Source organism: Oncorhynchus kisutch, linkage group LG17, assembly GCF_002021735.2.
Source record: "Oncorhynchus kisutch isolate 150728-3 linkage group LG17, Okis_V2, whole genome shotgun sequence".
NCBI lineage: Eukaryota > Metazoa > Chordata > Actinopteri > Salmoniformes > Salmonidae > Oncorhynchus > Oncorhynchus kisutch.
The window spans coordinates 85,350,338-85,360,223 of NC_034190.2; the positions used below are offsets into that span (position 1 = coordinate 85,350,338).

The 9,886-nt window shown below is 44.6% G+C and overlaps 1 protein-coding gene across 1 annotated transcript; it reads left to right on the plus strand.

The window, feature by feature from the left end:
• The first annotated feature begins 253 nt into the window (after positions 1 to 253).
• Positions 254 to 9,886, plus strand: lhfpl4b (LHFPL tetraspan subfamily member 4b). Its single transcript, XM_031794860.1, has 6 exons — positions 254 to 621; positions 3,736 to 3,959; positions 5,276 to 5,480; positions 6,701 to 6,928; positions 8,596 to 8,659; positions 9,424 to 9,886. Exons 2-5 carry the CDS (start codon positions 3,741 to 3,743, stop codon positions 8,619 to 8,621), a joined length of 678 nt encoding a protein of 225 aa, XP_031650720.1. The 5' UTR covers positions 254 to 621; positions 3,736 to 3,740; the 3' UTR covers positions 8,622 to 8,659; positions 9,424 to 9,886.

The following is a 9,886-nucleotide window of genomic DNA, read 5'->3' on the forward strand; positions in this document are numbered from 1 at the left end:
CTCTCTCCTCTGCCTCTCTCCTCTGACTGTCTCCTCTGTCTGTCTATCTGTCTCTCTGTCTCTCCTCTGTCTCTCTGTGGTCATTCTGCTTCAGTGCTCATTGCTGCAGCATTCTGTAATAGAGGAAACCCATCCCCCAACAGAACCACTATGACACACTCTCAATGCCTCTCCCTCCCCCTCTCAATGCCTCTCCCTCCCACTCACTTTTACCCCCCTCCCTTCCCAACCTTCCATCCTGTCCTGCCTCTCTCAGCCTCTCTAGCTCTCCCTCCTTTCCAGTCTGTATCTAAACCCCCCCTCTCAGCCTCTCTAGCTCTCCCTCCTTTCCAGTCTGTGTCTAACCCCCCCTCCCCTCCCTGCTCTCCTCTTTCCGTTCGTGACGGAGATAATCTCTCCCTGATGCTGGGCCTGTGCATGATGTTGTTCATCCAGCCTCCATCATTCCACGGAGAGAAACAGAGAGTCTCGCTTTTCAAATGGTCTATTTCTCCATCACTCCCTCGTTCGTTCGGGACCAGCTCCTCTCGGCATTCGTAATCTAAATCTGGTCTGATTTCTGGTTGGTCGATCTACATTAAGGGGACGGAACCACAGCAGTCTGCTGCTAGCAGCGGAAAGGTGAACCATCTATAGATTCTTACATATGTTTGCATGCTGTGACATTGTTTGCGTTGCATAGCTTTTTTCAAACCATTGATAGATGCTTTTAATATTTTCTTTCCGTTCATTATCCTCAGTGTATCTTTGTGTAGAAACCCTTCATACACCGCTGTGGTCCATCTGTCTGTCTGTATGATTCATGTCTGTCCGTCTGTATGATTCATGTCTGTCTGTCTGTATGATTCATTACTGTCTGTCTGTCTGTATGATTCATGTCTGTCTGTCTGTCTGTCTGTCTGTATGATTCATGTCTGTCTGTCTGTCTGTCTGTATGATTCATGTCTGTCTGTCTGTCTGTCTGTATGATTCATTACTGTCTGTCTGTATGATTCATTACTGTCTGTCTGTCTGTCTGTCTGTCTGTCTGTCTGTCTGTCTGTCTGTCTGTCTGTCTGTCTGTCTGTCTCTGTACAGTCTGTCTGTCTGTCTGTGTGTCTCTGTACTGTCTGTCTGTCTCGGTTACTCTGTACTGTCTGTGTGTCTCTGTACAGTCTGTCTGTCTGTCTGTCTGTCTGTGTACAGTCTGTCTGTCTGTCTGTGTACAGTCTGTCTGTCTGTCTGTCTGTCTGTGTGTCTCTGTACTGTCTGTCTGTCTGTGTGTCTCTGTATTGTACTGTCTGTCTGTCTGTGTGTCTCTGTACTGTACTGTCTGTCTGTCTGTGTGTCTCTGTACTGTACTGTACTGTCTGTCTGTCTGTCTGTCTGTGTGTCTCTCTACTGTCTGTCTGTCTGTCTGTCTGTCTGTCTGTCTGTCTGTCTGTCTGTCTGTCTGTCTGTCTGTCTGTGTACAGTCTGTCTGTCTGTGAGTCTGTCTCTGTGTCTCTGTACTGTCTGTCTGTCTGTACTGTCTGTACTGTCTGTATCTGTGTCTCTGTGTGTCTGTGTACAGTCTGTCTGTCTGTCTGTCTGTGTGTCTCTGTACTGTCTGTCTGTCTGTGAGTCTGTCTATGTGTCTCTGTACTGTCTGTCTGTCTGTCTGTACTGTCTGTCTCGGTGTCTCTGTACTGTCTGTCTGTTTGTCTATCTGTCTGTGTGTCTCTGTACTGTACTGTCTGTCTGTCTGTCTGTACTGTCTGTGTGTCTCTGTACAGTCTGTCTGTCTGTCTGTGTGTCTCTGTACTGTCTGTCTGTATGTCTGTCTGTGTGTCTCTGTACTGTCTGTCTGTGTGTCTGTCTGTCTGTTTCTCTGTCTCTGTACAGTCTGTCTGTCTGTCTGTCGTCTGTCTGTCTGTCTCTGTACAGTCTGTCTTTCTGTCTGTGTGTCTCTGTACTGTCTGTCTGTCTCTGTTACTCTGTACTGTCTGTGTGTCTCTGTACTGTCTGTCTGTCTGTTTGTCTCTGTACAGTCTGTCTGTCTGCCTCTGTACAGTCTGTCTGTCTGTCTGTCTGTCTGTCTGTGTGTCTGTCTGTCTCTGTACTGTACTGTACTGTACTGTCTGTCTGTCTGTCTGTCTGTCTGTGTGTCTCTGTACTGTACTGTCTATCGTCTGTCTATGTACAGTATGTTTGTCTGTCTGTGTACAGTCTGTCTGTCTGTCTGTCTGTCTGTCTGTCTGTCTGTCTGTCTGTCTGTCTGTCTGTCTGTCTGTCTGTCTGTCTGTCTGTCTGTCTGTCTGTCTGTCTGTCTGTCTGTACTGTCTGTCTGTCTGTCTGTCTGTCTGTCTGACTGTCTGTGAGTCTGTCTCTGTGTCTCTGTACTGTCTGTGTGTCTCTGTACTGTCTGTCTGTCTGTACTGTCTGTGTGTGACATTAGTGTCTGTGTGTCACATTTACCTGGGGATAACTCAGCAAATAGCACTGCTTGGTGATGTGAAAAGTCATAGTCAAATCGATCAAAAATATAATAATAATTGCAGCAAAAATGTTTATCATTCATTTACAATCTGTAGAAACTCTGAGAATAGAAAGGTTCAGAACTTTTGTGAAACATCACAGCACAGTTGAAAAATATATGGCAAATAGAAATCCAATATGGATGTTAAGAGATAGATGGGAGGGGTTGAATGGAGCTGAAGGGTGGGACTGGATGGTGTTCAGAGATAGATGGGAGGGGTTGAATGGAGCTGAAGGGTGGGACTGGATGGTGTTCAGAGATAGATGGGAGGGGTTGAGGGGAGCTGAAGGGACTGGATGGGATTCAGAGATAGATGGGAGGGGTTGAGGGGAGCTGAAGGGACTGGATGGTGTTAAGAGATAGATGGGAGGGGTTGAGGGGAGCTGAAGGGACTGGATGGTGTTAAGCGATAGATGGGAGGGGTTGAGGGTAGCTGAAGGGACTGGATGGTGTTCAGAGATAGATGGGAGGGGTTGAGGGGAGCTGAAGGGACTGGATGGTGTTAAGAGATAGATGGGAGGGGTTGAGGGGAGCTGAAGGGACTGGATGGTGTTAAGAGATAGATGGGAGGGGTTGAGGGGAGCTGAAGGGACTGGATGGTGTTAAGAGATAGATGGGAGGGGTTGAGGGTAGCTGAAGGGACTGGATGGTGTTCAGAGATAGATGGGAGGGGTTGAGGGGAGCTGAAGGGACTGGATGGTGTTAAGAGATAGATGGGAGGGGTTGAGGGGAGCTGAAGGATGGGACTGGATGGGATTCAGAGATAGATGGGAGGGGTTGAGGGGAGCTGAAGGGACTGGATGGTGTTGAGAGATAGATGGGAGGGGTTGAGGGGAGCTGAAGGGACTGGATGGTGTTCAGAGATAGATGGGAGGGGTTGAGGGGAGCTGAAGGATGGGACTGGATGGGATTCAGAGATAGATGGGAGGGGTTGAGGGGAGCTGAAGGGACTGGATGGTGTTAAGAGATAGATGGGAGAGGTTGAATGGAGCTGAACTTCTACAAAGTTCTACAGAGACATGTTTTCACATTGTCATTATGAGGTTTTGTGTGTAGATGGATAAAAACATCTATATATATGTTTAATCCATTTTGAATTCAGGCTGTAACACCACAAATTGTAGAATAAGTCAAAGGGTGTGAGAACTTTCTGAAGGCTCTGGATACGATGGAATGAACTGTTGTTGATATTGTTTCTCCTCCCTGACCACTCCCCCTTTTCCCGTTCTCCCCCTCAGTACTTATGGCGATGACCCCCCACACCGCTGAGGTAGCTCGTCTCTACCAGACAGAGTTTATCCGTAGCGCCCGGGCGGTGGGCGTCCTCTGGGCTGTGTGTACCCTCTGCTTCGCCATCATCGAGGTTGTCATCCTAATACAGCCCTCCTGGGTGGGCACCAGAGAGGTTCACTACCATGGAGGGGGCCCCGTGCCAAAGACTGGTACCCTGGGACTGTTCGAGGTAGGGTGTGTGTGTGTGTGTGTGTGTGTGTGTGTGTGTGTGTGTGTGTGTGTGTGTGTGTGTGTGTGTGTGTGTGTGTGTGTGTGTGTGTGTGTGTGAAATACACATACTACCAGGGAAAGGGGCCCCGCACCAAAGACAGGTACCCTGGTGACTGTTCGAGGTAGGTGTGTCTTATTTAAGAAGGTTTTAAGTTCTCAATTGAGGAAGTGAGTTTAAATTGACTATGGTCTTGACTAAACAACATCAGTGTCTTACATAGAGACATACAGTATTAAAAACCTTCATAATAAGACATTAAAGGGAAAGTTCCTGTAGACTCCCAGTCATTACGCTAACGCTAGTTAGCAATGGCTGCGGAGACTTCCTTCAACTTCCTTCAAACTGCTGGCATAAAGACATAAAAATGGTATCCATGAGTTCATCTGACTCAGGGTAGGTAGAAAAAGGGCTTCATTGCCAAAATGTTGCGCTATCCCTTTAAGACTCTTACATCTGCTTTTAACTGTAAATGTTGCGCTATCCCTTTAAGACTCATACGTCTGCTTTTAACTGTAAATGTCGCGCTATCCCTTTAAGACTCTTATGTCTGCTTTTAACTGTAAATGTCGCGCTATCCCTTTAAGACTCTTACGTCTGCTTTTAACTGTAAATGTCGAACTATCCCTTTAAGACTCTTACGTCTGCTTTTAACTGTAAATGTCGCGCTATCCCTTTAAGACTCAAATGTCTGCTTTTTACTGTAAATGTTGCGCTATCCCTTTAAGACTCTTACGTCTGCTTTTAACTGTAAATGTCACGCTATCCCTTTAAGACTCAAATGTCTGCTTTTTACTGTAAATGTTGCACTATCCCTTTAAGACTCTTACGTCTGCTTTTAACTGTAAATGTCTCGCTATCCCTTTAAGACTCTTACGTCTGCTTTTAACTGTAAATGTCACGCTATCCCTTTAAGACTCAAATGTCTGCTTTTTACTGTAAATGTTGCGCTATCCCTTTAAGACTCTTACGTCTGCTTTTAACTGTAAATGTCTCGCTATCCCTTTAAGACTCAAACGTCTGCTTTTAACTGTAAATGTCGCGCTATCCCTTTAAGACTCTTACGTCTGCTTTTAACTGTAAATGTTGCGCTATCCCTTTAAGACTCATACGTCTGCTTTTAACTGTAAATGCCGCGCTATCCCTTTAAGACTCATAGGTCTGCGTTTAACAGGTAATAAAGCCTACTGTAAGTAAAGTGTTACAGTAGCACAGATTTTTTACAGTTAAAATGCCACTTTTACAGTTAAAATGATGTAATGCCACTGTGTTTGTAGGTGTGTGTGGAGTCTGATTGGCCGGTTCCAGAGTGTCGTGGCTCACTGAGCACTCTGACCCCCCTCCCAGCCTTCCAGTCCCCTGCTGTGCTGGTTTGCATGTCCCTGACCATGGTCTGGAGCAGCGTCGGCTGCCTCTCCCTCTTCAGATTCTGCAACGCCGCCACCGTCTACAAGATCTGCGCTTGGCTGCAGCTTACTGCAGGTACACATCATATCTCTATAAAGAGTTTGACCTTGAGATTGGCTTTGAGATTGGCCTTGAGATTGGCCTTGAGATTGGCCTTGAGATTGACCTTGAGATTGGCCTTGAGGTTGACCTTGAGATTGACCTTGAGATTGGCCCTTTAAATAGCTGAACAAATCCTGATTTTGACCCAGTGTTGTATTCTGGTGTGTAATTATTATATGGTCATTTTAAATACATATTTCCTTTCTGGAAATGGATAATAAAGTTATATTTCTGTGCATGTTTCTACCAGGCTATAGCCTGGATCCTGACTACACTGTCCTCTAAGGGTTCTACCTGGCTATAGCCTGGATCCTGACTACACTGTCCTCTAAGGGTTCTACCTGGCTATAGCCTGGATCCTGACTACACATGTGTTTTCGTCCTCTAGGGGTTCTACTTGGCTATAGCCTGGATCCTGACTACACTGTGCTTCTGTCCTCTAAGGGTTCTACCTGGCTATAGCCTGGATCCTGACTACACATGTGTTTTTGTCCTCTAGGGGTTCTACCTGGCTATAGCCTGGATCCTGACTACTCTGTCCTCTAAGGGTTCTACCTGGCTATAGCCTGGATCCTGACTACACTGTGCTTCTGTCCTCTAAGGGTTCTACCTGGCTATAGCCTGGATCCTGACTACACTGTCCTCTAAGGGTTCTACCTGGCTATATCCTGAATCCTGACTACACTGTGCTTCTGTCTTCTAAGGGTTCTACCTGGCTATAGCCTGGATCCTGACTACACTGTGCTTCTGTCCTCTAAGGGTTCTACCTGGCTATAGCCTGGATCCTGACTACACTGTGCTTCTGTCCTCTAGGGGTTCTACCTGGCTATAGCCTGGATCCTGACTACTCTGTCCTCTAAGGGTTCTACCTGGCTATAGTCTGGATCCTGACTACACTGTGCTTCTGTCCTCTAAGGGTTCTACCTGGCTATAGCCTGGATCCTGACTACACATGTGTTTTCGTCCTCTAAGGGTTCTACCTGGCTATAGCCTGGATCCTGACTACACATGTGTTTTCGTCCTCTAGGGGTTCTACCTGGCTATAGCCTGGATCCTGACTACACTGTGTTTTTGTCCTCTAGGGGTTCTGCCTGGCTATAGACTGGATCCTGACTACATTGTGTTTTCGTCCTCTAGGGGTTCTACCTGGCTATAGCCTGGATCCTGACTACATTGTGTTTTCGTCCTCTAAGGGTTCTGCCTGGCTCTCGCCTGCGTGCTGTTCCCTGACTCGTGGGATTGTGCGGACATGCGGGACCTGTGTGGTGACGGGGTGACCAGTTTCTCCTCCGGAAACTGCTCTGTCCACTGGGCCTTTGTCCTGGCCTTGTTGGGGGTCCTGGATGCTGCCATTCTTGCCACTCTGGCCTTTGTACTGGGCAACCGACAGGATGCTCTGCTGCCAGAGGACACCAAGGATGGTGAGAAAAGCACAATATATTACAACACCCATAATGCCTTGTGTAACATATTCTGTTATTGTTATTGACTGTACACTTGTTTATTTCCATGTGTAACTTGTGTTGTTGTTTGTTTGTGTCGCACTGCTTTGCTTTATCTTGACCAAGTAAACGAGACACAGCTATCTTATCTGGATAAATAAAGGTGAAAAAATATATATATGTTTTTGAAAAAAAATCCTACTCGTGTGTCTCGATAGCAAGGACGTTGTGACGTCAAACACATCACATTTCAGAGATGGTGATAATAACATACAGTGGCCTTCAGAAAGTATTCACACCCCTTGACTTACAACATACAGTGCCTTCAGAAAGTATTCACACCCCTTGACTTTCTCCACATTTTGTTGTTGTGTTGCAGCCTGAATTTAAAATGGATGACATTGACATGTTGTGTCACTGGCCTACACACAATAACCCATAATGTCAAAGTGGAATTATGTTTTTAGACATTTTTACAAATGAATTCAAAAAGAAGAGCTGAAATGTCTTGAGTCAATAAGTATTGGTAAGCCTAAATAAGTTCAGGAGTAAAACATTGGCTTAACAATATGTTGCATTAACTCTGCGTGCAATAATAGTGTTTAATTAAGAAGAGTTTTGAATGACCAAAAACATACAATTATCTGTAAGGTCTCTCAGTCGAAGCAGTGAATTTCGAACACCAGGGAGACCAGGGAGACCAGGGAGGTTTTCCAATGCCTCTCAAAGGGCAGCTATTGATAGATGGGTAAAAATAAAAACAGCAGACATTGAATATCCCTTTGAGCTTGGTGAAGTTATTCATTACACTTTGGATGATGGTATCAATACTCCCCAGTCACTACAAAGATACAGGCGTCCTTCCTAACTCAGTTGCCGGAGAGGAAGGAAACCGCTCAGGGATTTCACCATGAGGTCAATGGTGACTTTAAAACAGTTACAGAGTTTAATGGCTGTGATAGGAGAAAACTGAGGATGGATAAACAACATTGTAGTTACTCCACAATATTAACCTAAATGACAGAGTGAAAAGAAGGAAGCCTGTACAGAATACAAATATTCCAAAACATGCATCCTGTTTGTAACGAGGCACTAAAGTTATACTGCAAAAAAATGTGGCTAAGCAATTAACTTTTTGTCCTGAATACAAAGTGTTATGTTTGGGGCAAATCCAATACAACACATTACTTATATATAGTAGCCTAGTAATAAATTATATTGCCCTTCGCTCATGTAGTAGCCTAGTAATGAATTATTTTGCCCTTCGCTCATGTAGTAGCCTAGTAATTAATTATTTTGCTCTTGACTCACGTAGTAGCCTAGTAATGAATTATTTTACTCTTCACTGGCGTAGTAGCCTAGTAATTTATTATTTTGCTCTTGACTCACGTAGTAGCCTAGTAATTAATTATTTTACTCTTCACTGGCATAGTAGCCTAGTAATTAATTATTTTACTCTTCACTCGCGTAGTAGCCTAGTAATTAATTATTTTACTCTTCACTCGCGTAGTAGCCTAGTAATTAATTATTTTACTCTTCACTGGCGTAGTAGCCTAGGCTACTCTTTATCTAATGTTGGTTACTAATGATAATGAACAGACACCTGTCCCTTCAGACTGTAACTGTTTCTTGTCTTCCCTCTACAGTGACAGGGTTTCTGCTGTCTGCTTAGACTGGCTGGTCCCCATTCTGTGTTATATATATATATAGGTGAGGCTTCTCAGTCACTTACTAAGATAGCCCTCCAGTCTGTTCAGCTTTTTATTTGGCTTTCTACATTCCCCCCATATTTATATCTATCCCCTCATTATTTTCATATCTCTCACTCTTTCCTCTCTCTCTCTCCCCCTATATTTATATCTATCCCCTCATTATTTTCATATCTCTCACTCTTTCCCCTCTCTATCCTTATTTTCATGTTCCTCACTATTTCCCCTCACTCTCTCTCATTATTTTCATATCTCTCTCTTTCCTCTCTCTCATTATTTTAATCTCTCACTCTTTCCTCTCTCTCTCATTGTGTTCATGTCTCTCACTCTTTCCTCTCTCTCATTGTTTTCATTTCTCTCACTCTTTCCCCTCTCTCTCTCATTATTTTCATATCTCTCACTCTTTCCTCTCTCTCTCATTGTGTTCATGTCTCTCACTCTTTCCTCTCTCTCATTGTTTTCATTTCTCTCACTCTTTCCCCTCTCTCTCTCTCACTCTTTCCTCTCTCTCTCATTGTGTTCATGTCTCTCACTCTTTCCTCTCTCTCTCTCATTATTTTCATGTCCCTCACTCTTTCCTCTCTCTCTCATTGTTTTCATGTCCCTCACTCTCTCCTCTCTCTTTCATTGTTTTCATGTCCCTCACTCTTTCCTCTCTCTCTCATTGTTTTCATGTCCCTCACTCTTTCCTCTCTCTCATTATTTTCATGTCCCTCACTCTTTGGGTCCTTACTGCGCTGTGTTGTCTTTCCTGTTCTCTTCTAGAACCTTCCCTTTGTTTCCCGTGATGTCCTCCTCTATCCATCTTCATTGGGTCAATAAGCACGCTGGAGGAAGAACCCTCTGACTCCTCCCCCTTGGTATTACATCACCATGCATATCCTGGTTACATAATGTCCCTGCATGGAAACGGTCACCTGGCAACAGTAGACCTGGAGCTGTGTTCTACTCCCTGAGACTGAAGACAATGATCTCCTGGATGTTTTAAACCCTTGAGAGGCTACTGGTGCTGGACTACGGAGGAGGGAAGATGGTGACACACCGAGATATAGGACATTAGTGCTGTTACAGTTCATTTATGACGGATTATATACAGATATATTTCTCAATGTTCAGTGTTTGAGGGACAGTGTTTTGTAGGCGTGTAGGAATGATGTTTTTAATGTTGTTTGTTCCCTTTTAATATGAGAGAATATTTTTGCCTTATTTCCATATCCCCCGCCTGAGG

Excerpts from the sequence above, each read along its gene's own strand:
- lhfpl4b (XM_031794860.1), top strand. The coding sequence starts at position 3,741 with ATGGCGATGACCCCCCACACCGCTGAGGTAGCTCGTCTCTACCAGACA. Across the intron at positions 5,481-6,700 it reads TTGGCTGCAGCTTACTGCAG|GGTTCTGCCTGGCTCTCGCC; the intron begins GTACACATCATA and ends TCGTCCTCTAAG. Across the intron at positions 6,929-8,595 it reads GCCAGAGGACACCAAGGATG|TGACAGGGTTTCTGCTGTCT; the intron begins GTGAGAAAAGCA and ends TTCCCTCTACAG.